We start from the raw sequence: 27,009 nt of genomic DNA, 5'->3' as shown, positions 1-27,009 counted from the left end.
ATCCATGCATCCATCATCCATCATCTATCATCCATCCATCCATCCATCCATCCATCCATCCATCCATCCATCCATCCATCATCATCATCATCATCATCATCCATCATCCACCATCATCCACCATCATCCCCCATCATCCATCATCCATCATTCATTCATCCATCCATCATCCATCCATCCATCATCCTCATGAACCTTCCTCCTGTTCTCCTTCTCCAACCAACACCAAATTGTTCTCTTTCGTTAATTTCACTAATTCTTCCAAGATAAATTTGTCATTTAGTTCAAAAGCATATCCACAGTTACATTTATCAAGGAGTTACTTTCTTAACAACAGTGCGGCGTCAATAACATTCTGACTAAGAGAGTGTTTAACAGCTGTCACTGTTAATCTGTGTACTATCATTTCATAAACGAGATTAAGATGTAAGCTTCTGTCTACTTTTAAAGTATATTTTACTTTTCGAAAATAGTTAAAAGGGTACAGTTTAATCTTCCCTTTCTAATGGCCTCATCTTAATGAGATGAATAAGACCGGTGGAGGAATACAAACCTTCCGTCTGCTCTCAAGTTTCCCTCGACGAACATTGCTCTTCGTTAGAAAGTCCCTAAGAGCCGGCTTTTCTAAACGATAGTATACATTGTATACCACCTAGAGCGAGTAAGAGCGGAAGAGGGAGAGAAGGGGGCAGCCAAAGCGGGTAAAACGTATACAGAGTCCTTATTTTCATAAAGGCCCAATATTTTAAGTCAAAGAAATCTTCATTAATTCTTGAACAGACGGCTTAATTTCATCTAATATTATAAATCACAACACAAATTATTAACAAAAACAAAACTTTTTTCATAATTATAAAAACTTAGGACCAGACCCACCTTTTAGAGGGCTTCTTATTTATTATCCCAAATTTTCAACTCTTTGTGTTGCTTCGTGTGGAAATAAGTTAGGAAATAAGAAACGTGCCGGTACGGTAGGAATATAGTCACGTGACCCAGTCATCACATGGCCTTAAGAGCTCGTCTGAATCGCTAAAGGCGGAACGAGAAGATATAGTCGTAAGTGGAGGGGATGGATTCCGAAGATTGTTCCCAGTCTCTGAGTGTCTGACTTCGAACGCTTCTTCAATCGCTTCTACTGACAAATTCGCCTGTTCACACTAAGATTCCTTTCTTCCCAGCACTTCACATATCGACAAAGCAGTACAAGGCACTCATCGGGATCTCTTCACTCTTGAGGCAGCACAATAGCAGACACTAACGACCCAACTACATTGTCTTCATGCACTCTGTATTCAATATCTCAGATCATATTTCAGACTTCATTATAAATTGATATTGCAAATTAATTTATAATATATGTACCTAATATTGATAACAATTCCTTATATTTTTATTATGATGATGTATATCTTATAAATTTAAATTTAAAAGATATTCTTATTTAAATCCACTACTTGCTTTTCTATCGAATCACGCCCATTTGAATGATTATAAATTTACTTGTAATGTGCCTTTTACTACTCACAGGATAATACTAGAATTCGCGATTTCATTTCAGCTTCCTAATGTATACAACTCCCATAATCCTTTGCTTTAGATGGATTTTAATTGAAACCAATTTTATTCAATCGATTTTTGTCTGTGATAGGAAGTAGGCCATGCCACTTCAGTGGGTAAGTGTGTCACAAGTTCTCTATTTTGAAATTTGTAAGCTTCAAAAGCTGTAATCAGTATTTTATGAATAAAGTTAAGTATTGAAATTGTACTGGGAGAAAGTATTTAACTCATAAAATGGTAATATTTTAATATTTGTATAAGTTTCCAATCATCGAAAATTCATAACGCATGAACTTTTTAGTGCACCGTTTCTTATTCAAAAAATTTTATAATCCTATATTATTTACGTTTTAGATGTATACATTTAATAAATGGCCTAACTTTTTGATCTAACGGAGTTTGTTATTTATTTTCTCTTCAAAATCGTTTGAAATTCAGTATAGAAATAAATTATATTTGATTATTGAGAGAATTGTTACAAAAAGCAGGTAAACTAAATTGAATCATTATTTTTATTATTGTCTTGTAAGGCTGATCCATTTAAGTACATAGCACTGCGGTTAAAATCTATAGTCGTATGCCTTTCTATTGTTGAAAATCCCGCTGAAATATAGGTATATACATGGGTCATTCTCGCTGCTGAAGGATCATATAAGTCCTTTAGCATGAATTAGAAGACAAAACTTCACATCACTGGGTATGGACTTGTGAAAGTTTTATTTATTAAGGTCGGCTTACAATATCTGTATGAATTCAAGCATAACCAGTGATATTCCGTGGCTACATCCAAATTTATTAAAAATACTCGCATTTGCCTGGTTTTTTGGCCAGGGGAGAGGAAAACTGCAGAAAATGACCTGCCGAGTTCAGCCGCATTGTTGACAGTCGAGTTTGAAGCCAAAAATTCGAACCTACCCATCGAATGCATAAAATCATCATAGGCGTCAAACCTCATGCTCTAAATTAGTTAAAGCATAGCAAATACATAACCCGGTAACCTTGCAGGTAATGCCCTCGGTAAGGAATCATCTGTTTCGGACGACATCTATGAGAGTACACAAACATGGTGACATGAGAAAGGATTAGATTTCAAGGGCGTTGAGACCAGGACTCAAGTTTAAAGAAATTGCCCCATTTCAGTCCATGAATACTATAATTACATTTTTTTATATAATTAGGGCCTATTTATATTTTGAATAAAATCTGCATTCGAAGTTCAAACTTGGCTTATTACAATAAATTTTGTTTAAACCTTTTTTTATGCTAGGTTTGCAATAAAAAAAAATATTGGGCTTAAAACCTATTGAAATTAGACAATTTTTCACTTCGAATACATATCTGATTTAAAGCAGGAATAGGCCCTAATTGTCTGAAAATGAAGCAATTCTAGTATTTATAGAGTAAAATAAGGCAATTCAACTTTGAGGGAAGCAGGCTATCCTTGATCATGTAGCGAACATGATATTTTCTTTAAAACATGTTCGAAGAACACGGATTTTCGAGTTTTTAAAGCGATGCTAGAAGGCGTACGCATGTTAGTGCGGGCGTAGAGCGGGTCCAGGGCGGTACCCCTGGAGGTTTTGGGCCGCAAAGCCCCCGCGCAAGTAATAAATACCAATATAAAAATATAATAATATGCAATTACCAATATTCTAAAATGTTCTGAAACGCCGTGACGGACACTTAAATTCTCCACTAGAGAACAGCACGTTTAGAGTTCTTTCCATTTTTTTTACCTGGTCAACAATCAGGAACTCGCAATCCTCTTAACACGCTCGGCAACCCGCGGTTTTCACATATGGGTTAAAGAAAACGATTTTCTTTCAATTTTTTTTGGTTATATAGGGAAGTTGTGTTATTCTAACAGCATAAATTGTGATTTTAAAAACCCTAGATAACAATGTGTGATGCAGCAGGCGGCCGCACAGCGTTAGAGCGTGATATGTCTGCGTGAGTACCGACACAGTGCTCACATGACTTGCACATCGTACGTAAATCCCCACTGTGCCCGCAAACAGTGTGCGCGACGTGCTACATACCATATAACCTACATCGCGACAAGGCGTCGCAGTAACGTACGGATTTACACAAGAGTTGTAACTTTCATTTATGTCCTTTGTAATGATTCTGCAAGAGGAAAGTAAGACTTCAACGTTATTTATCACGTTAAAATATATTCTTTTATATAGAAATCAGTATGATAAATATATTTGAATTCGTTTCAAAATATTTTAAAAACTTTAAAAGCCCATTCAATAAATAGAAAACCCCATTACACGAGGGAATCCTTTTTATCAGAACGTGCCATAAATGATTACAATGTAAGAAAGGTAAATGCTTGAAAGTTTTTTAAAAAAATTATATAACTTATTCAATTTATTTTTATGCAGTATGAAGAAGTCGAAATTTTAAGCTATAATTATTTTTCATTCCTTTATATTATCTATAAAGAAATTTGCTTTGAGAATATCTTCTATAGCTTACCCTAAAACTGCCGTTTAAAATATTGCGCGCGCATGTAACTTGTGCGTGCGCATTGTTTCTCAGATGCCCGGATCACTGAAAGCATCTTTGCTGCAAGTCCTGTGAGTTTTTTCTTTTTTTGTTAAAGGAGTAAAAACGGAAAATGCTCATGCACAGACCACATTCGAACTTTGGGGGCTGTGCGCCCAGTATGCGCACATCACGCATTTGTACATAATATACACACACACGTGAGATGCATAAATGGGCACTCAGTCCACAAGGAACGAATGTGAGTGTGGGACTTACGGAACGGCACCTACCCACTAAACCTTATCTCCCTTTTTCTGCCAACCGAGGACTCCGGAACCGCTTATCGCCTTACTTCATAGTCCAATGTTATAGGCTAGTAAGCCGTGGTTCGGCTTCCTACGTAATTTGCCTGCTTGGCATTCACCTGCTCTTCTCTCTGCCCAAACAGGATGCTTGCATCATCCTCCATAGTGCGGGGGTATCGCACTTCGGGTTCGTCGGTTTTCAGAATCCTGCTTGAGCGTTCTTTTTTAGCCTTGACTTTCGGGACGCTTCCTCGACGAAGCTGCCTCCCTGAAGGCCAAGCACCTCATCATCCGCGGAAGGTGATCTGTCCAGGGCTTCTCATCTTTTGCGGCACAGAAGTAGCACTGCGGTGTGTTTTCACACCCCGCAGCCCTATATTCCTCCTTGCCGCATCTCCAAAAAGCCTTTTTCTGTCAGGGCTAACGCAACCGGCTGCCATCTGGCCGAAACCTAGGCAGCGGTAGCAGCGTACCCTTCTCACCTTCTTTTGTACGCGGCAGGACACTCATCCTACCTTCAGGTGTCCCGCGCGTAATAATCTTACCGCCACCTCTTCTCTCAGCTCCACGAGAGCCCTCAGTTTCCTCCCTTTCCAGCGAGCATTCCGCTATCCGCCACCCGGGGACGCGCCAAGTAGGGGTATCACCTTCCCTCCGCCACAGACAACTGTGGTGATACTTGGGCAAGTCCTGTAAGTACGTTGAGTGCTCGTGGTGCAGTCCCAGGTGGGCAGAAAACTTAGGCGGAAAGCAGAAAATTGTGACAGTAAAAGAGACAAATATATCTCTCCATATCTTTCACTCTTACAAGTTTCTGTTTTCCGCCGACGTTTTCTGCCCACATGGGACTGCACCTTCATAGTTCGTTCCAGTTTTTCCGGCAGCCGATCGGGTTATATTGCGGGTTGTTGTTTACGCTTCCATTGAAGCAGTTTGAAGTCATCCAGGAAAAGTGTGCCTGTAGTAAGTATGTAATTAGATGCAATATTTATCTCTATATATTGCTAACGCGCCATGCGACGCTTGCGTGCGGACACGCCATGCGTCCCATATGCGACTCAATTTTTGACACATCTCTCTCGAACCTTGCTCTCACGATGTGCGGGTTGATCTGCACGTCGTGCCCGCACCATGCGGGCTCAGTACAGACATTTTTCTATCTGGGAATGTTAGCGATATTATGTCATTCTTTTCAAAAAATCATATCCCTTTTAATATCTTTATCTCTTTGCTCTCTGCCAACATTACCGACAATCGACAAGTTCTTAACCCTGTAAGGGAAACTTAGAAACCTAGTTCAATATAAAATAAAAATCAAATGTGTTCGATTTTACACACACTTGCCGCGATTAACATCGATAACTGAGAAATTTTAAGAATGAGCATTTGAGAAATGAGTCCGTTCGATTACAATGCATTCTTTTGCACTCCTAATCGGTGTCTCAACTGTCAAGTTCTTTCCAAATTAATCCGTCATCATTATGGAGTCACTCCGATTGATTTTAGGAAAATCTGAAAAAAAATTTTATTTCGTCTGAATCCGCCTAATAACGAAATTTCGTTCCATACTTTAATCAGAATGATTCACATTAATCACACACTTATCAAAATAAAATGACCATTTCGTATTAATCTTCATATATTGTATAATGCAAGTTGATTCCGAATGGTTCCGAGATATTCTGCCATCAGTCTAAATGATTCCGTTTCCATTCAAGTATAATTTCCACTTTGCGTTTGAACGAAATGAAACGGATTCAGTTGCTCCGAATCAGACGAACTCAGACAGGATCATTTGCATCCTGTATAAATAAGAAATTTCAAACAGGTATGCTAGCTATATAAATAAAACAGACTAAAAGAAACCATAGCCATGATTAAGGGTACCTGATTTCACATTTGCATATGAGTTTAAAAGTTGTGGATTAATGAATATTTTAGGATGTTCCTGAATAAAATATCCATCTTTTTCGTGGAAAATTAAAATGAAAACAAGAATGATGAAAAAATTTCTGTTTGACTATTAGTTATTTACAAAGTAAAATATAATTAATGTTTCTTATTATCTATCACAATGTGATAATTAGTATCTATATACCCGAATGTACCGTAATGCTACTATGAGAAAATATTAAATAATTCCAATGCCTTCTCTACCAATGACTTTATTTACTTTTATTAATTAAATTTTCTCACTAAATTTACCTAATTATCTTTAAGGGAATGCCATCCTTTTCACTTTGTTGCACTTTAAGTAAGTTTAAGTTTAAGTTTAAGTAAGCATTAAGTAAGTCAATAAAATTTCATTGGTAAAAAATGCATTCAGTCAATGAAAGTCTTTTCTCTTTGTAGTAATACTAATAAGTACCTATTATCAGCCTTATAGTCAAATAAATACCTTTAGTAAATAAATAATAAATATATGTAAATATATACGAAAAATAAAACTATCTTTCGAGATTTGTTCTCCTTATAGAAAGCGCTTGACAATTCATTTCTCTCTTTAGATAGTTTTATAAATTAAGATCAAATGTGCACGAAAAAAATTTAAAGTTGCATTTAAAAACTGTTGAATGACTGATCGCCGATTATAATCACATATTATATCTTTAGAAAAAATTTTTCTTACTAATTTTAGTAATCAGTTGTACATTATTTTTAATTGTGACAAAGATTTATAACAATACGTCTCAGACAAAAAAAATTAAGACAGCTATTTCTCCCGCTCACATTTTCTTGTATCTTAATTGCAAAAAGTTATTTTTTTCGTGGGACAATGGCAAAATAAACCCCAGTAAAAGGTTCTCTGTGTATGTCTTGCTGCACGCGTCAGTTTTCGAAAATGTCGATGTGCGATCTACTCGTTGTTAAGAAAAAGGGGAAATCAGACGGTGGGAACTGGCACAGGTGGCGGTCGAAGCATCGACCTGGTTGCAGAAGAAAGTTTTTGTGACACCAAATGGGCGATATGAGATGATCTTTTCCATACGAATTCCCGAGTTCTGTCGTGATCATCTGCACTCTCAACACGAACCTGAAAATATAAATAAGACATAAATACAAAACGAAAATATAAATAAATATACGATTATAAATATAATTATAAATATAAATAGGATAAACAGGGGTATTGCCGCCACTCTTCTAGTGAACGATACTGTGCAAAGAAAATTCTTTTATTAAAATTTCAGGGATATAAAATAGATACTTGTAAATGAATAAATATTCTATTATACATGTCATTTGTATTTCAATATTTATTCAGTAAAAAATTACTGAATTTATATTAATTAAATAACATGTTTTGCAATATAATTAAATAAATCTTAGTTTCAAATTTGTTTAGATTTGATATGTTTGAAATATTCTTGTCATACCTTCGAAACCAGTAAACAACATACGTATCTCTTAGTGAACGACACTCAACAGAAGGAAGTTCGCAGGGAATAATACGCATTTTTTTTATTGATGCCCATGTTGCTTTCCTTATTTCTATTACATAGCCTTTCAAGAGTCTTTAATGTTTAATATCTTTCTAATTAATTTTAGATTTCCGAACCTCAAAAATCAATCAACGACACGCCAGAATGAATTTGACAAATTCGTGACCTGATGAAATGAACATAAGCACACAATATCGAAGGTATTCCTTTCCGCCAAAAACTTCGTCTTCGTTTAAAAACACCCATAATTATACAAAATGATGCTATCTAAAGAAACTAAATTGCATAATATTTCTTACAAATAACTTCCTAATTTCTTTTAAATTCAAAATCAATACCGGTGTCGTTCACTGAATGTAGGGTATGGTTCACCGGAAATATGGTGTCGTTCACTGAATTTGAATAAATTATTTTAAAGTAAATATAAGAATAGTTTGGCAGAGAATAATTATATTACTGGGTACTGTCTGAAAACGGAAAAAATTTGCCCTTTCAGATGAATTCATCTTCGTAACCAAACAATAAGCTTATAAATTAATATTCTGCTTTTTCTAAAAACTATTTTTTAAGATATCGGTAATACCAATGTTCACTCTATTATAATAAAAATAATATTTACTTTAGCAATTAAAAAAAATTCTACTCGTATTTGTAACTCTGTAACGACCTACGAAATTGATGGCAAAAATATAATTTGACAAAGTTATACCAGTTTTTTATAGTTTACTTTATATAATTTAATTTATTCGAATGAAATATTGAACGAAATGACGTATTTGAAAACTGAACAAAATTTTCTACTTCACTGCAAACTAAACTTTCTTAGCTACACATTTTTATTCACTTCGACTTTTAAAGTTTTAAAAAATCAGCCTTGAAAAAAGTTCAATTTTAAAGAAAACCTCATTTTTTCTTGATAAACTTAGAGTGTCTTCATCGAAGAACGGTTCTATCTGCAGTCCACTTAGTTCTAAAAAGCCCAGATTCTCTATTGCGGCTGGTACATAAACATGAAGTCGTAAATTTTGCGGCATTTCGATACCGTGCCGCAGATAGGCCCGCAGAAGAGCTTGGTCTTCTATTTGATTCCAGCGACACTAAACATAGCCTCGCATCACTAACACCTTTGGTGCTCAAAAGTCGTATACAGGAAGCATCGCATTCGCTTCTACTAAGAGAACATGCTGGCAAGCGCCTTCATGGTCAAGTCTACGGCATTATACGTAGAGAGGAGATATTGATGGGTCTCTCTAACATGTTTATTAAATCTGCTTGATTGAGATCGGAGACTCACGGATTCCTTTTTGCCTTTTTGCTGCAAAGCGTGCAAGAAAGAGCCAAAAACACCTGTACATGTTCTCAGTGGATATTCAAGGTATGCACGTTACGGGTGCATAGAGACACAATGCTGCTTTAAGTGTTATATTACCATCTTTGGCATTTCTATCGTGTTGATTTAATGCTCGTCTTTCCATACGCCCTCGCAGAACCGGAGTCCGTTGTGAAAAATGATTCAGTGTAAGATCTACTGGAATTTCTCATTTATCCACCACTCAACGTATCAGTGCTACAAAGCCTGATATTATCCTCCAAGATCTGAAGACGAAGGTAAATTACGTGACTGAATTTTCGGCACCAGCTGATGGTAATATCACGGCAAAGGAGGAAGTAAAACGGGCGAAATATCAAGCTCTTCTTATTAAACTGAGCAGGCTTTACCAAGGCTACAAAGTCCATCTTGTGGTTCTCATAATCGGCTACCTTGGAGGTATGAAAGCTTCATTTCTTAGCCAACTCAAAAAAATCCGGGCTTGCCAGCATCAGTCTTAGTCAATCGCGAGCCAGATGCAAAAGTCTGTTCTTATGGGATCACTTCATATTGTCCGTCAACACTGTTCTAACATTGTACAAAGTTTGGTTGCTCTAAAGAAGTATCAAACTGTGCCGTTTGCCGCGCAAGACCATTCGCTGCTAGTAACAGCACGCTAAGGAACAATGTTGCACGAAGTACCTTGCTTAAATTGCCCGTTCTTGCTTACATTATAGCAGCGCTCTTTTGTGAGGGAAAATTCAGCCGTAAATACTCATTCATCACATGTCTCGTTTCCACCACTACGAATCTTTACTCAGTTGTAAGAGACGGGATTTTTCCGTACTGAGTGAGGCGGCAACATGGTGGAAACGGGACATTTTGCAAATGAGTATTTAGGATCAAATATTCCCTCGCTGAATACCCCTGCCTTATATGATAAAATGAGCAGGAGTGGACGTCGTTCACGCTCCAAAAGCATCGGGATTGGTTTCTTTTAGAAACCATGATATTAGATTCTAGAGCCTACAACATCTCGAATAGTAAATGTGTTGTAATTTAACGTAATAACTTAATTCAAATGAAATGTACGTGTGCTAAAAACGGCCCTTGAAAAAAAGTATCGCCGAATTCTCAGAAAAATATTGGTTTCCGATTTTTCTGGAAAGAATGAGATCCACGCGACTAATATCATGTCCATTCCTATACTATTCTACACTTATGGTGCAGTAAAATGGAACGTCAATGAATTGAAGCAACTTAAACGAAATACACGCAAGTTGATGACAATTCATCGCAGTGATCATCCTAGATCTTTCGTACCTCGTATATACCTCCTTCGAAATAAAGGGAGGTAGAGGTTTGTTTAGATTAGATTGTTTTCATCACACAGTTACTCTTATGCGGCTCGTACACCAACATGAATTCCTAAATTTTGCGGTATTTCTATATCGAGCCGCAGATAGGGCCGCAGAGGAGCTTGGTCTCCCATTTGATCCCAGTATTCATAGATGGCGCTCAAAGTATGCATGGTACGGGTACGTACGTCCCCATACGCCCAGAGGGAATTCAAGTCTGTTGTGGAGAATGAGCAGTGTAAGATCTACTATAATTTATTATTCTTCACTACTCAAGATCTGAAGACGAAGATAAATTACGTGATTGAATTTTCTGCACCATCCTATGGTGATATCACGGCAAATGAGAAAGAAAAACGGATAAAATATCAAGCTCTTCTTTTCGAGCTGAACAGACTGAACCAAGGCTACAAAGTCCACCTTGTAGTTCTCATAATTGGCTGCCTAGAAGATATGAAAGCTTCATTTCTGAGCTAACTCGAAAAATCCCGCCTTGCCAACATCAGTGTTAGTCCATCGCGAGCAAGATGCAAAAGACTTTTCTTCTGTGATCACTTCATCTGGTCCGTCAGCACTGTTTCTCATAACATTTGACAATGATTGGTAGCTCCAAGTGTGCCGTCTGACGCGTAAGGTCATTCGCGGCTAGAGACCGGACTCCAAGGAACGGTGTTGTACGAAGTACGTTGCAAAATTTCCCACTCTTCCTTAAGCTCTAGATAGAAGGGGCAGGAGTGGACGACGTACCACCCCCTCCTTCTCCCCCTCCATAAAGTGCATTATTTTGTTTCTTTTTAGTAAATTTTAATTAAAGATTATTTAAAAAATATTTTTTTATTTCAATTTTATAGGAAGCCACAATTATTCCGGAAGAACTAATAATACTAATTTAATATTGACACTTTTGGCTGATTGTATATAAATAAAAATTAAAACATGAAATATCTATATAGATACTTATTAATCTACCTGTTTTGGTTGGAGAACACGAATAGAGTGCAATGTAGCTGCTCCGCCATGGAGAACACGAAGACTTAATTTTCCAGACATCTCAGCAGTCGTGGCTGTGGCACTTCTAAGTTCCTTTTTAGCTGCTCTGCCAAATTCTTTCTCTACTTTTAGCATAAGTGGTCCTAAACTAAATTTGGTCTTAATAGTTGTGTGATCACTCATCATGTTTACGGATACATCACCTGATCTTTGGAGGGATGCCAAACCGTACAGTGTGGCTTTTGCTTTTGGCTTGTTTTTCTTTGCTTTGTTCTGAAAAATATATATTTATTTAATTTATTGAACCGAAAGTACCCTTTTTATAGGTTGAGTTTATAATAATAACAACGACAATAAGTAAATAAATGGTAAAAAGTAAGTATTACTTAGGTAAATGGTAAAAAGTAAGTATTACTTAGGTAAATAATAAAACAAAGACTTTAATGAATAGTTGGTGAACTGAGAAAATTTCAATCTAAAATTATTCGATTTGGAATTTTCAATAAGGCGATAACGGTTCTATATGCAAATAAACTCTGCACAAGGATAATCTATTAAATAATATTTTTGAAATTCTATAACAACGTAAAATTCTATACAAAGTGAAAATAAGATATTTCTAGGTTACTATGAACTTGACACATGTTAATTCAAAACGATAATACTCTATGTAAATAAGTTCTCCACAGTAATAACACTATACAGAAAACAATGCCTTTTCCATTGTTTTTAATTATTGTGTCAAGAGTTTAGCTGTACAATTTATGTTGGTGAGTTATTAAAATTGTAATAATGAAAAATCATTAGCTTGGCGAGTGTAGAACTTTTTAGTGTAGAATTCAGTCATTTCAAATTGATTTCATGGTATACAAATATTATTTTTACTTTGTATAGAATTTTATCTCGTTGGATTTAATTGTATAATGTTGAGAAAAATTATTTTACTTTTGTGTGTACAATATCGCTACCATCCTATATAAATGCTTCAATATAAAATTGCTTAACTTTACATTTTGCAGTATTTCAACCTTCCATCTTAAACATTTCGATTTTGAAGGCTTACTGTATTGTCTGTTATTACGGAATTTTACGTTATACTATAGCTCTAATGATATATTTGGCCGATTAATCACACGAAATGATCCATGATACTAGACAATGACTTATAAATGCTCTGAATTTTTAATCCGTCATTTAGATTTTGCGACTAACAATAAAAGTGAGAGATAGATCCACGATCCATGTCAGAAGAAAATATTGTTCATGGTTCTTCCTTTAAAAATTGATCTTATTGACATTGTTAATAAATAGGTCAAATTTTTAAATGACAGAGAAAATGTGTTTTCTTCTTAGTTCCGTAACCCATAAAAAATGTTTGCATAGAAATACAACCAAATGAAAAAAGGTACAACTTCGCTGGATTTCAAATGTTTAGTTTTTGACTTAAGAATTAATTTAGACATCTATCTATATAAGTTAATTGTCATTACATTTAAGCATTTTCCTAATTAATTTAGAGGCCTCAAAAACAATTAGGCGTGTGCAGAACACAGTTGGATGAGTAGTTTACAACAGTCTGCACACTGCGTAATATTTTTATATCCAAGGAAATGCATTTTTCTTCGGCCGCATTTCTTTGAGTCAAAGAATTTTTTATCGAATAAACAAATTTCTTTAAATCGAAAAAACCTCGTTTTATTTAATTAAGTTTTGGTAGCCCAAAGCATATTTCTTCTGGTCAATGGTTCGATTCATTAAATTAAGAAGAATATATATTTAAATCAAGAAATGTATATTTGAGCCGCCATTGCATTTCTTTGATAACTCCAAAATATTTATTTGACTGAAGAAATATTTCTGTGACAACATTCTAATACACTATTTCTCCGAATAAAATAAATGCTCTAGTTCTAAAATGTTTAATTAAAAAATATATACATAAAAACATTCTGTTTCTTCAAAAGCGTAATTAAAAAAATATGTATTTGCTCAAAAATAGTCTGAATTAGTAGAAGAACTCTCTAAAAATAATGTCTAGCAGCATTAGGCAATTAAACAATTTTCTCCTTTCGTTACAAAAAATTTCATTTTCTTTAAAAAATATCAGTATGCAGCAGAAAAAAGTATTCAATTACAAAACAGAGTTTCGTTTACTAAATTCCTTTTAACAAATAAAGTAAAAATGTTATTAATAAGATAAAGATATTAAAATTATTGATAAATATTTTGGAATAAATATACACATTTTTTAAAAAATGGTGATCTTTCGAAAAAAGTTTTTTTTATTTCTTGAATAATTAAAAAGTTGTTAAATCTGTTTATTAAAAATTGGCATCGAGCACTCGATGCGAAATTGAATAAAAAGAATAAAATCCATACTGATTTTACCAAAGTCATTCCCCCCCCCCCCGTGTATCAGCTTTAAAAGTTTGAGATACCGATTTGATGATAATAACTTTTCTCGAAAGAAATTCTTAATAAAATAACAAATAGAGGTTTGAACTTAAATTTGACATCTTTCTTATTTTTAATTGCATATAAAGAAAAATATTAAACAATACTAAATAATTGTCGATTCACAAATTTGATTTCAGAACTTGAAGATTCTTAGGAGTACTGCACTATTTGTCAATATTTTGTCATAATTTAGTGTATGTATATGATCACTGAACCGAAGAAATATGTTTTTTTGTTTATTTAGTATTTTGGTTTGAACTTATTTGCTATGTTATGCGCAGGGTATATTCTAGGGATTTTTTCAAATTACCCGAGCTGACAGTATACGATTTCTAAAAAAAAATAAAAGGTCCAAGATCTTTCTCTCTCTCTCTTTCTTTTCCTCGTCTTCTGAGTGACTTTTAAAACTGCCCATTTTTGTAGAACGGTCCGTTAGAATATACCCTGGTTATTGGTAATTCTTACAAAAATAAAAGCTATTTTCTTCATTTCAATAGACTTGCCTAAAGTAGAGGTGGGCAGTTCTGGTTATCAAACAATTTCAAACGAAGTTTTAATTATTTTTTGCTATTACGTATAATATCAACCTTGTATGAAGTTTTTACGTAGAAAAATAACTTATGTTGTTCAAATTTATAGTATGTAAGTGACATAAATTGTACGAATTTTTCAAAAATGTAAAAAACTAACTTTGTTATTGTTAATAGACGGGGTGGGTTTGCTCGTCGGCATTGTACCAATTTTCGTTCTGTTTTTATTTTTAGTCTTATTTTTTTTCTTGTTTCCAGAAGTAGGACTTGGGACACCTCGACTCATTAGAACGGAACGAATGGTTGTAATTTCAGGCAATCGCTTATTTGCCTCATTGGCGGATTGAGCGGCCGTTTGCATCATAGGTGTGGTGGTTGCGTCTGGTGAAGTATAACCCTCCAATTCTTCTTCCATTTTCTGAGAATAGAATATAATATTCAACTTTCATAGTTTGTCAATTCTATTACTGAACAAAGTGAAACAAATAATAACTAATGGTTAGTATTAAAATTGGATTGATTCGACCTTTAAAATAAGTGCAGAATTACAAGGCACTAACTTAGTAAAAATAAATTACCACATACCTTGGAGAGTGTGGAAAGTCGAAATTCGCCAACATCGTTGTCTGAAATTGTAGTTGCAGATTTCGGGGCACTTTTCCTAGTTCCTTTCTTGTTTGACTTTCTTTTTAAAGTCTTCTTCTTATTCTTCTTAGATTTGTTCTTGTTAGACTTGGTACTGGAATTAGGGTTGGTCAACTTTACGGTGACGGGATCGTAATTGGCACGTAGAATTTTATTTATACGGCCCAAAATGTTATCTACGAAACGGTTGTACTTCGACACGTAAATTGCTGATACGTCACCACTGGGCTGAGCATCCAACATCCCTAAAATATTAATAAAATTGCTCATAGAATAAAAGTTCTAAACATAAAAAAATCTCAACTTTTAATGTATACTTTTAAAAATAAATTCTTATGGAGAAATTACTTAAAAAGTCGCTTTGGAAAATAATCAAAATCTTCACGATTTGATGAAGAATTGAAATTTTATATAGAATAATAAAAAATTCCTTCTTTCAATTAAAATATAATTCAAAATATGGAAGTTAATATTAATAATATTTTACACCTTTTATGAAAAATGTATATATATTTTTAGGATTACTTTATCTTTATTTAACAGTCTCAATTTTGGACCAAGCCTGAATCGTCACATTCCTTTTATAAAGTTCTGTTTATTGCAACCGGTAACTTGTATTTATCCGAAATGCATCCTTCGACCTAATATTGAAAATTAATCATAATTTTTTCAATTTTGAAAAAATTGGGAATATTTCTGCACCAATTCCAGGATGCAATTAAAACTTAATAGGAGTGACCTGCTTAAGAATAAAAGATACTTCCAAACATCCTTAAATCCAAAATTGAATATTTTATAAATGCTTGAATGTCACAAACGTGGAAATCTGATTTTTAAACATTTTTTTTTAAATCTCATCTTGGCTAACAAATTTTCAGATCTTTTTGTTTAAAAAAGTAAAAAAATTACTGTTTATAGTTTTTCCAAACGAAAAAACGTCCACTTTCTTAATTCACTAAAATATCAAAATCAAGAATAAAGATTTTCCAGTCACTTGAGAACTAATAACATCAGATTCTCTATAGAAATTAGTCTATATGAGACATTTATTCCATACTTTTTGTAGATTATAAAATAATCATTATTGTTCATAGGTCGCCAAATTTTTTCATCATTACGGAAACACAAAACTTTTCGCTTTTGTGTGATATTATTAAAAATCTGGCTGATGATATTTCTACGGCAGGTTGTACACGATTTTTCAAAATATTGCGGGAGCTGGAAGGGGGTTACATGGTCCCTGGGTGACAGACAACATTTTTCTGGATTTTAATTTTCTCTTCTTTGGAATTCCAAAGAATTCAAGCGCGACTCCAGTCACACTCGTCGCCCTTTCCAAGTTTCCGGGTTAGGGGGGGGGGGGATACGTATATAGAGATGAAATCTTAATCTGTCACAAAGTTCATTCTCGCATTTTCTATTTTGGCATAATTTGTCGGCGATGAATTTTTAAACAAGATGAAATAAACCTTTAATTTGTTGGAATTCTTTAGATTCTCGCCAACAAAGAAACCACATTGAGGATCAAATATGCTGAAAGTGAAAATGAAAATCCGTCATAATTTTTCAGAAAGCAAAACTCGACTCAATATATTTGGATGAGGTCAAGCTCTAGAGAATCTTTCTTCTAAGAAAATAAGCAATGTTTCATTATAATTAAATTATTTGTCAAAAACGTTTACAAAAGCAATCAGAAAAAACAGGTCGGTTACAAATCAAATTTTTTAAATTAATAATTTTTGTAATTTTTCATATTTTTTCTAACAGTTATTTTAAGGAGAGAAATTTGAAAAGTGCGATAAAAGAGAAGTTGATTTCTCTGAAATTAAAGATGACGAGCCAGAATCATCTAATGGTCATTAGCCTTGAATCTTCGAAAGCAGCTAATTTACAGATAAAAGATGGAACATACATATATATGCATAAAGAGTCTGTGATTCATTTTAATTAGGGAAAATGCCTTCCTCCTAATAGGAGCTTGGATATATAAGTATAAGGAGGAAGTCGTGCTGAGCCAGAGCCTCTCAACGATATGATGATCGGAAGCCTACTTACGTCGCAGAAACAATGTTAACGGTATCTACAGGTCTACCGGAATTCTTGCACCAAACTGGTCTTCGATCTGGGTCACAGCTCGCTTCCTCCTCACCTACCGACCTACCTAGCTGGCACAGTTGCATCTACGTGCCTTCAATCATACAAAATTCTCCTTCAATGGACGTTCCAACAGTCTATACTCTACAGTCTACACTGTACACTTTCATCAGGTCAGAAATCATTGACACGATCGGTTATCAGACCGTCTTTGATGGACACAATGTTTCCCTTTCCAAGAAACATGATTTAAGATTGTAGCTCTAATGGGACGTGAGAACTTTTGTCCAAAAGAGGAAACCCTTAAGATTAGATGATATGAACATCCAAAAATTAGTACCCTACACTGAAAGAAATGAATTGCTGATATTCTATTCCAACCATAAAAATTACTGATCTAACCCGCAATATTATTTGAGCAGCAATTCATTTCTTTCAGTGTACGGAGAGAGTAACAGAATTTCTATTTCATGTTCAACCATCTTCAAGATGAAGAATTGAAACTTCAGCTGTGTCACAAATTTTGAAGTTAGAAGATTGAAAATCCAAGAAGAAATCAGATCTTCACAATTTGAAATTAGAACTCTATACACGATTTTATCATTTTTTATTTTAATTGAAGTTTGAAATTCAATAGTTTCAAATAAAAAACAATGTAAAATTGTACTTATTTTCAAACGAGTTCTAGACAAATAATCGTAACACAGAAAAACTCTACATAGATAAATCTAGACAGCATAACCTTACACTGATTTACTTTGATCTAAATTGTTTACAGTGACATTTTATACCATAATCCATGAAACTCTACAAACGTTATTACTTTTCAGTATTTTTTTATTCTACATAAATTTGAAATAAGACTTAATACCAGAAAATTCTGCACAAAGTAATAATACAATTTTCTAGGAACAATGACACATATGTAATTATACATACGGTAATTGTTGACACTCCAACTTCATCTCTTTATTATTTCATTGTTTAGCAGCTAAGATAAACTATGTGGCATTTTCAATACCCTGGGATGGGCCTTACGTGCTACGATATTAATTTCAATTTCAATTATCTCAAATTTGGGATAGCTACTCTCTTTGGAATTGCAAATACCGTTATAAAGCACTTTAAGGAATCGATTCGCCCAATTTGAAAAAATTCATAAGGAAATTGCTTTATTCTGAGACTACCTTAAATTGGTTTGTATACAGGATTCACGGACAACATTGGTTCGTGAAGTTTTTCATGACTTTTAAATAATTATTGGATACAAGAACATTTTTATAGAATGCAAAAGTTGTATGTAATGATTATTTTGATACCTGTGTTAAAAATTATAGAAACGTAATATAAATTTTCAAGTAGCATATAAAAGTTTTTGTTTATTAATCATTGATACATTAATAAGTAATCATTCATACAAGAAGTGTGTTAACTCATGAACATTTCATAGTAATATAACATAATGAAAACAAAGCACTTCTTTAGATACTTGTATGAAAGTTCAAAGAAGGAAGACAGAATTTGGTATACGGTATCTTTTGATTCGCCGAGTAATATGTAAAAGGAGAAGCTGGCCTGGAAGGAGAAGCGAAGAGTGTGAAACGGACGTGACAGCAGATCGCTTGCATTCAAATCTTTCAAATTTAGAATTTCGAGTAGCCCTCAGTCTTATAGGATTAGAGTTAGTCTTGCAATGTAATAGAAAGTTGTAAAGAGTTGAGTTTAGCTTATGCTCTTTGCAGGTGTCTTGCACGCAAAAAATGTGTCTTTAAAAAAGTCACAAGATATAGTATCTAGGTCTCGGACACGAGAAAAATTCTTTGGATATCGATGGATTTTCTTTAATAATCTGCAAACTTTGAGAAAGAATTGACGAATTCAATGTCAAAATTTAAAAAATGCGGGTTCATAAATTATTATTATATGTATATTATTATTATTTATTAAATTTCACAAATAAAATTTTTATTTATATATTCAAGTCTGAAATTATCCTGAGTTGTTTGTAAAAAGTTCGAAATTTGGCCATACATTTCTCATGGAAATAAGATTCCATTTTTTTCTCGTATCTGAGATCTATCCGTGTAGAAATCCAATCAGGGATCCGGCCGGATAACCCCGGTTTAACCGGGTGCTAGTCGGGGAAACTGGCCGAGATCCAGCTTAAAAAGGCACGGTAAACTTTTCGTATCCCGGCTTGGATACCAGCCGGGATCCGGTCGGGTAATCCAGCCACAAAGCGGTTAACAAATGTTGCTTTAGGTGAGAAATCTGTAACTTGTTTTGTCTTTTAAGGCTCATCGTAAAGAATATGGTAAACTATAGAAGTCAAATCAAGGTAACCAATTCTGGCGAGGAAATTGGAGTACAATTTCAACTACTGATAATAGAATCTCGTAGCAATTTTTTTATTATGGAAACCATGTGGTGATTTCAGGTTAGGAAAGAAGAAAGAAAAAATGTATTCACAACAGTAAAGTTTAATTCAAAATAATAATTAACCGTGAACTAAGTGCGGTTTTCAAACTGTTTACTGAAATAAGATTGACTTTAATCATGGTCATCGATTTTATTTGCAAAGTTCGAAGAAATGACACGAGGTGAGTGCAATGTGCATTTTCATTCGAGGTGCGAAACTGAAAATTATTGAGTGTCTACGCAGTCGCTAGACGCACAGGGCGCCAAACATGACGGAAAATTTTAAAGTGTACAGACTAAGCATTGTCTGAAAATAGAGAAAATTGTAACATTTCTACTGTTGCATATAGCCAGCGGCGTAGCCTGAGGGGCTTAAAGACTCACCCCCCCCCCCAACTAAGTATTTTCATTATTCAATTCCCTTTTCCCCCACTCTTTGCCTAGACCTAAACCAGAAGCCCCCGCGACGAAAAAATCGAAGCTCCCCGCCCGAAAAAAAACCTGGCTAAGCCGATGCGCATAGCAGAATCGTTAACATTTTTATATAATAAGTTAAAACATTCAAAAAAATTAATGTTTTTTTAAGAATTAAAATCAGCTTAACTCTGTTTCACTGATGCAATGAATATTTAAATTATACTTTTAAATAATAATTCTTTAAGCACTACAACGCATTCCAGAGATATCCGCGTTCTGACACCACTGGGCTGGTTAGCCGCGAGTTATTGGCTGGCATGGATTGGCTATATCTTTGTTACGTCATTCATCGTGGGAAAATTCAAAGTATCTAAATTATGAAAATTAAAAAAGAAAGTAAAATTGATTTTTAAGCATACATTTTAACGTCCAGTCACAATTCCAATCACATCCAGCCGCAAAAAACTTCTTACACAATAATCTACCTCCTTTATGAAATTTCCTGATTTCCAAATGTATTCTTTTTTCATGTCTTTGACTCCGCTGTCCCCTGCTTGATTCTGCTTTTATTTTCTATTTCTCCTTTTTAGATATTGATAGGTTAGCTTGATAATCAGCTGGATCAGCTGTTAAGGTTGCACTGCAGCGAGAGCCAAGTGATCAGAATTTGGTAAAAATTAATATTCATGTAGTCTATGGTGCCTTACACCACCTTATCAAATTTTAAAAACATCATGTCGCTGGGTGTTAAGTAATGAGTTTTCAAAGTTGAGTAGAAATACATGTGCTCCTATGGCAGCACGTAGATTTTTACTCCTTTCCTTTCGAAAAAATTATTCGTAGTAATAGGATCAACGTAAAAATTAAGTATATTGTAAAATATGACTTTGAGATGTAGTAGACGAAGTGTCAAAGAATTATGTCGGTAGGAGAAAAGTTATACGGGATTAAATTGGCGAATTCACGAAATTGGGCACTCGTACTCGTGAATCATGGGACGCTCATGGCTCGCTCGCTCGCTGCTGTACCAATACAAGCAACGAGTCTGAGTGAGAACGAAGCAGTAAGGATAAGAGCAAAAGCGACAGCGAAAGCTACGTTGCAAATAATTGTGCGTATAATTGTCCATATTTTTAAGAAGGATATTAAACAAGTTTATTCATCTATATGGTCCGTGAATAGGTTTCATGAATTTAGAACGAAATATCTTTATAAAATAATAAAAAATTCGCTTGAAATAAGAATTAAAAGCCGTTAGTTTTGATTGCGTGCAGTTGGCAGCGGAATTGAAATGCAATGCTAAAGGATAGGGCAAAGTTTTACCACAATAAAAACACTAAATCTTGCTGCAGTAAAACCTTAAGTAGAAAGCCGCGGTACAAAAATTTTTAAAAATAACATGGCGGCTAAAGTGTCTCATTGGCACTAAGTAGTATATCTTAGTGACGTCACATCTGTTTGAATGTGGTCAAATAAACGTAAACTAAATATGATTCTTTTTTAAGTATTAGGAATCTAAATAAAATTTTCTTTTCTGTATAGCGTTATTCGCAACATCAAGTTTCTAAAAATATGTTTATCTCATTTCATGCAACATCCCTATTGATCTAGAAAAACTAGCAGTGTGTCAGAGAGGTCAGAGTCTTCAGTTAAAAATTTTTCATTACAGAAACCCTGTAACTTTTTAGAAGCCTATAAAAAAATTACTGATCGAACGTAAATTTTGTTTGTTCTATACTAGCTGATCATTGAAAAATCTGGGCCAGACTTATTTGCTATAATTTTAAACACCCTGTAACTTTTTTGAAGTATATAAATAAAAGTGCTGATTAAACTTAAGACTTTTTTCTTGCCTGGCTGATCAGCACCAGGTCTAGGCTAGGCGAAACATTTCAGTCCGAACTTACAATTGTCGCTCTTGGCCAGCTGATCAGCGCCAAAAATGGGCCAGACCAAACTGTCAAGGTATAAGAAAAAAGTCTTGCTGTGATTGTGTAAATTTGTTATTTTCTATCATTTTAAACAGCCTGTCACTTTTACGAAATAGGTCTTAAAAAAATATGCTTACTGAACTTAAGATTTTTTTGTTCTTCGCTCGCTGACTAGCGACAGTCCTGAGACAGAACAGACCTTCCAGACTTGACGGTCTTGATAAGGTTCGATCTAGGCCAGATTGGTGGCAGACCTGGGCCACTTCAGGTCTTCCAGATTAGAGAGTTTAGATTAATTCAGATCTGGTACAAATCTGTAACCAGATTGCCAAGTCAAAGGACGTCAGATTTGTATTCGGCGACCCCGAAAACCATAGTAAACCCGAGCTAACCTCAGAATACATGTTTAAGAGTGTCAAATCTCTCGAAAATACAGTTGGTGGGTAGTAGTGTTTCCTACATTTGTAGGGGTGTGGGGGTGGCTGGGGGGTGGAGGGTAGTCCGTTTAGCGTGCAATCGACTCGGGATACTTATAAGATACTACCATGATTTTTTCAGATTTTTTGGTCCAAAAATAAATTAGGCCAAAAACCGGTCTTACCGACCCTCCCCCGTTTCCGAAACTGTAACAGAAATTTCAGCAACGGTAACTGCATTAAACTCCAGTCACATGTATCACAAAATTATGTTGCAGTTTAGGAATTTTCAGTTACTGTAACTGAAAATTCCTAGAGGTTAAAAAATTTTGGTTGGTTCGTTATTTTGATATAAAACATGAAGTCTATATTTTTCCTAAGAATATAAATAGGAAGAAAATATAACTGAAGTTAAGACTAACCACTTCTTATGTATTTGTTATATGTATACGCATTATATTAAATACATAATCAAAGCCCATTTTCTATGGTAAGAATTTTTTGACATTTAATATATTGAGTATATTATATAACAAAGTTATTTACATATAAACTTCGTTCGTATATAGTCTTAATTGAACCTTTATTTTTAAGACAAATATATACTGCAAAATAGTAAAATTAATTATTCAAAAAATAATGTCTTTATTCATTAGATAATTAAATAAATTGACTCGCAAAATGTATAAAAAATGTTATGTAATTTTTATAGGTAATATTCGTATGTAGTTTTTTCGTAAACAATTGAATTTTCAACCAGAAAATATGAATTTTTAACAAAAAAATTAATTTGTAGAAAAATAGCTAAACATTCAACTAAAGAAATAAATTTTCAACTAAAATACAAATTCTGTCTGATAAAATGATTTTCTAAAAAAGTGGTTCAACCAACATTTTGAACAAAAAAAGTTGTATCCTCAAACAGAGAAAATATTAACTTTCAAGCAAACAGTAGCATTTTTATCCAAGAAAGATGAAATTTCGATTAAAACGGATGAATTTTTAAATCTAAAAATACAAATTAAAAAAAAAATTGAATTTCCATCCGAAAAAGACTTCATTTTGACATTTTTACATCAAAATATAAGCTTTCAGCAAGAAGTAAGTCTTCCACGTAAATTATAATTGAATTTTTAACCCAAAAATACGATGTATTAACAAAACGGTTGAAGTTTCAATAAAAAAGGGCAACTTATTGAAAAAATGGTTGAATTTTTGTAAAAAAAGTTGCAATTTTATCCAAAAAAGATATTATGTCTACTAAAATAAATGATTCTTAAATCAAAGACGAATAATAAAAAAATAGTGGAATTTCGATCCAAAAAAGATTTTTGTTTCACTTTTCGACATAAAAATATGAGTTTTGAATGAAAAAAAATGGCCCATGAGAATAGTTGCATTTTCTACTAAAAAATATGAATTTTCAACAAAACAGTTGAATTTTTCACTAAGAAGAAAAAATACTTTAATACAAAATTCTTGAATTTTAAACCAAACCTTTGCATTTTTATCGAAGAAAGATGCAATTTCTGGTAAAATAGATGAATTTTTTAAATAGAGAGACTAATTTCCGAAAAATAGTTGAATTTTCAACTAAAAAAAGATTTTCGTTTTACTTTTTAGCATTGCAATGTGAGATTTAAAAAAATAAGTCAATTTTCTATAAAACTAGTTGAATTTTCAACCAGAAAGGATGTCTTTTCAACAAAATTGATGAATTTTCAAACAAATAATAAAGATTATATCTAAAAAGGTAATATTGTGGAGAAAGGCACTAAAAAAATGTAAATACAAGGCAAACAAATCACTAATAAGACTATTATACTAGGATTACCGCAAAACTTTAGCCAGGCTCCTTTTTACTCACCAGGTTTTTTCCGCGTGTGATGTTCCGAAAAATTATGTTCAAGAATAAAATGCCCGCCATTAAAACAAAATCTTTTGAAAACGCCAATTACCACCAATACTGAACCTCCATGCTTCGTCTGCTAGCCGCACGCGCTCGAGAAGCGAGGAGTGTGCATACAACTGCGCATTTCTTTACGTCACGATAACTTATATTTCTGTTACCATTTAGGAATTTTATGAAAATATACGTCATTTTCAGAAACCGCTGTTAAAGTTAAATAAATTTTTTTTTTAATTCACTATAAAAGTTATAGAATTTCATTTTTAGCAACCTAATTTCGTAAACTTCAGTTACTTTAGTATCTTAAATGTGTCGGAATTTTCCAAACATTTCTAACAGTGTAAGAGGCCTATCGTGCTTAAAGGATAAAAAAAAGTTTAATCACGAGAGTTACGCCATGTTGAATTTCGGCATCACATTTTTTTGAATTATCCATATTTATAAAACCGTAAAACGAATTTTATTGAAACTTTAATTTATTATAGAAAAAATTTTACGATTCAATATAATAATGCAGATATTGTTTATTATGAAAATTTTGACCAAAAAAAGTAAAAAAAAATTCTGAATTCCATTTTTTCTCCATTACTCAATCTTTTTAGTTTTTGTTATATAAAATATAAAAATTCCTTATAATTTCATTTTCCACTTAACGAAAAATTGATTGTGAATCTTTTACATCACGGGATATCCTCATTAGTTGAACCGTACAAATAATATCATAACTAATTTCCGTTTGAAAGTAATTAATAATTTTATTATTTGACATTCATCAATAAAATGAATTAACCTGTGATCGATTGAGTTGTACAAAAGCTATTCTTTGCACTTCGAGCCTTTTCCTTGTGATTTTTCTCAGAACCAGTGGCGCTTTTCCTACATAGGTTATGTAGGCTGCATCCTAGGGCGATAAAATATGGGAGACAGTAGAATTTTTGTGATTAGATTTGAACATTTTTGGATTTTTTCTACACAGATGCAGCTTGCGCTTCATTAAAAAAATGTTATAAATATTCACTATTTGAATGAAATTGTAGAATTAAAACGGCTTAGAAGTAACGAACTGCATCGCGAGCTGCATATACTGTTTACCCTAATTTTGATATCCCTATAAAAAGGAGAGCATTGAAGTGGATTATATGGCATTGGAAAAATTGTAAACTTTAATTCTAATAAATATGCTAATAAATAAATGACATTCAACCTATTTGACAATTCAACAGCATTGAACGGCATTGGTTCCATTATATGCTTCCGATCACTGAAGGCATTGCATGCCATTCAACTGATACGGTCATTTCACTACATTCAATTGCATTAAATCAATGACATCACAAATATGCCACTTTAATGCCATAATTTTGTTGAGGATTCAAAATCATTCGAACGAAAACTGTCGAATGCCAAGAAGCGCATTCGGACAAAAACGAAATTTGTTTAGATTTATAGGCATTAGAGTGTACGATTTTTTCAATGCAGTATAATTCAAATTAATGCTCTCCTTTTGATCTCCTCTTGGAGAAGAAAAATTGAATGCTCTTGTACTGCTAATGATTGAATCGCATTTTTATTTTACTCTGAATTCTAATGATATTATTTTTGAATTCGCTATTAAAATCTGTTGATGGAAAAAAAGTTAATTAATTGAATTCACCAGAAAAGTTCCACTTTAGAAAAGTGTTCGTCACATTTGTCTCATACGCCTTTTGATGTACTTTCAGAATAATCAAGATAATCTGATAAATACATGTCTTCAGTCTTACTGCTCAGATCAGAAAAGCATATTGAGTAAGCCTTAGTGCCCCACTTGTACAAATATTTGGCTGTCAAGATTTGCTTGGTGCTTTGACAATGTAAACTAGCTTGACTTCTTGTTTACGAGTTCAATGGCCTCAAATAGCGAGATTATTAATAGTTTACAATGGCGAATGCGATCATTTCCATACTTCAGGTGACATATTCTTTAATCGATTTTATTTTTTAAAACCATTTATTTGTTTTGGCTCAAATTATTTATTTAACTTTTGCCTAATTTAATCGTTTTTGTTTGTGTGGCATTTGTTTTACGATTAATTGGTGTAGTCCTTTGGAGGGCGCGCAATTTGAGCTTATTCATTTTTTTCGGATCCTGCATAGTTTGACCAAAAAATGTAATTTTTGAATTTTTAATTATTTTTGGTACGATCAAATTTAGAATGTTCCACTTTTCGACCAAATTAAAAAGGTTGTCATCACAATCTTGTAGGGCTTTCAAAAAGCAACGTTTTTCTTTTTTAAACTTTTTTTTACATCATGCGTTGTTTGGCTTAAAATGTTGATTTTAGTTTGTTTTTTTTGGATTTTGAAAATGCGCTAACTCTGATCATTTTCTTTTCATAGAAAAAAATCATAAATTGTTTGAGTTACTGAGTACTATAAACAACCGTACATAGAATTTTGAAATCTTGCAAAAATGTGGTTTCAAAAATTTCTTGTACATCAAATTTGGACTTTTCAACTTTTCGACCAAATTAAAAAAGTTATCATAATCCTGTAGGGCTTTCAAAGAGCACAGTTTTTCTTTTCTTGACATTTTTCATATCATGCGCTGTTTGGCTTAAAATGTTCATTTTAGTTTTTTTATTTTGAAAATGCTGTAATATAGTCACAGCTTCCTCCTTCGATTAGATAAGCAGCCCTATATATTTGAGGGCTTCAGGGCCACTAGTTCAGTTCTAATCTTGACTTTACTCTG

The 27,009-nt window shown here is 33.6% G+C and overlaps 1 protein-coding gene across 2 annotated transcripts in view; it reads right to left on the bottom strand.

Moving 5' to 3' along the window:
• Positions 1-6,368: 6,368 nt before the first annotated feature.
• LOC117170604 (nucleolin-like) overlaps positions 6,369-27,009 on the bottom strand; it is a 38,268-nt gene continuing 17,627 nt past the window's right edge. For both annotated transcript variants that reach the window (XM_033357483.1, XM_033357484.1), the window contains exons 4-7: positions 15,031-15,335; positions 14,606-14,863; positions 11,438-11,731; positions 6,369-7,392 (exon numbers count right to left, since the gene is read on the bottom strand). In XM_033357483.1, coding sequence (XP_033213374.1) covers positions 7,243-7,392; positions 11,438-11,731; positions 14,606-14,863; positions 15,031-15,335 — 1,007 coding nt within the window. In that variant the 3' untranslated portion in view covers positions 6,369-7,242. The remainder of the gene's footprint in view (positions 7,393-11,437; positions 11,732-14,605; positions 14,864-15,030; positions 15,336-27,009) is intronic.

This window comes from Belonocnema kinseyi, chromosome 4 (genome assembly GCF_010883055.1).
Source record: "Belonocnema kinseyi isolate 2016_QV_RU_SX_M_011 chromosome 4, B_treatae_v1, whole genome shotgun sequence".
Lineage (NCBI taxonomy): Eukaryota > Metazoa > Arthropoda > Insecta > Hymenoptera > Cynipidae > Belonocnema > Belonocnema kinseyi.
The sequence above is the reverse complement of the archived record's forward strand: the minus strand, read 5'-3'. Positions and strand labels throughout refer to the sequence as shown.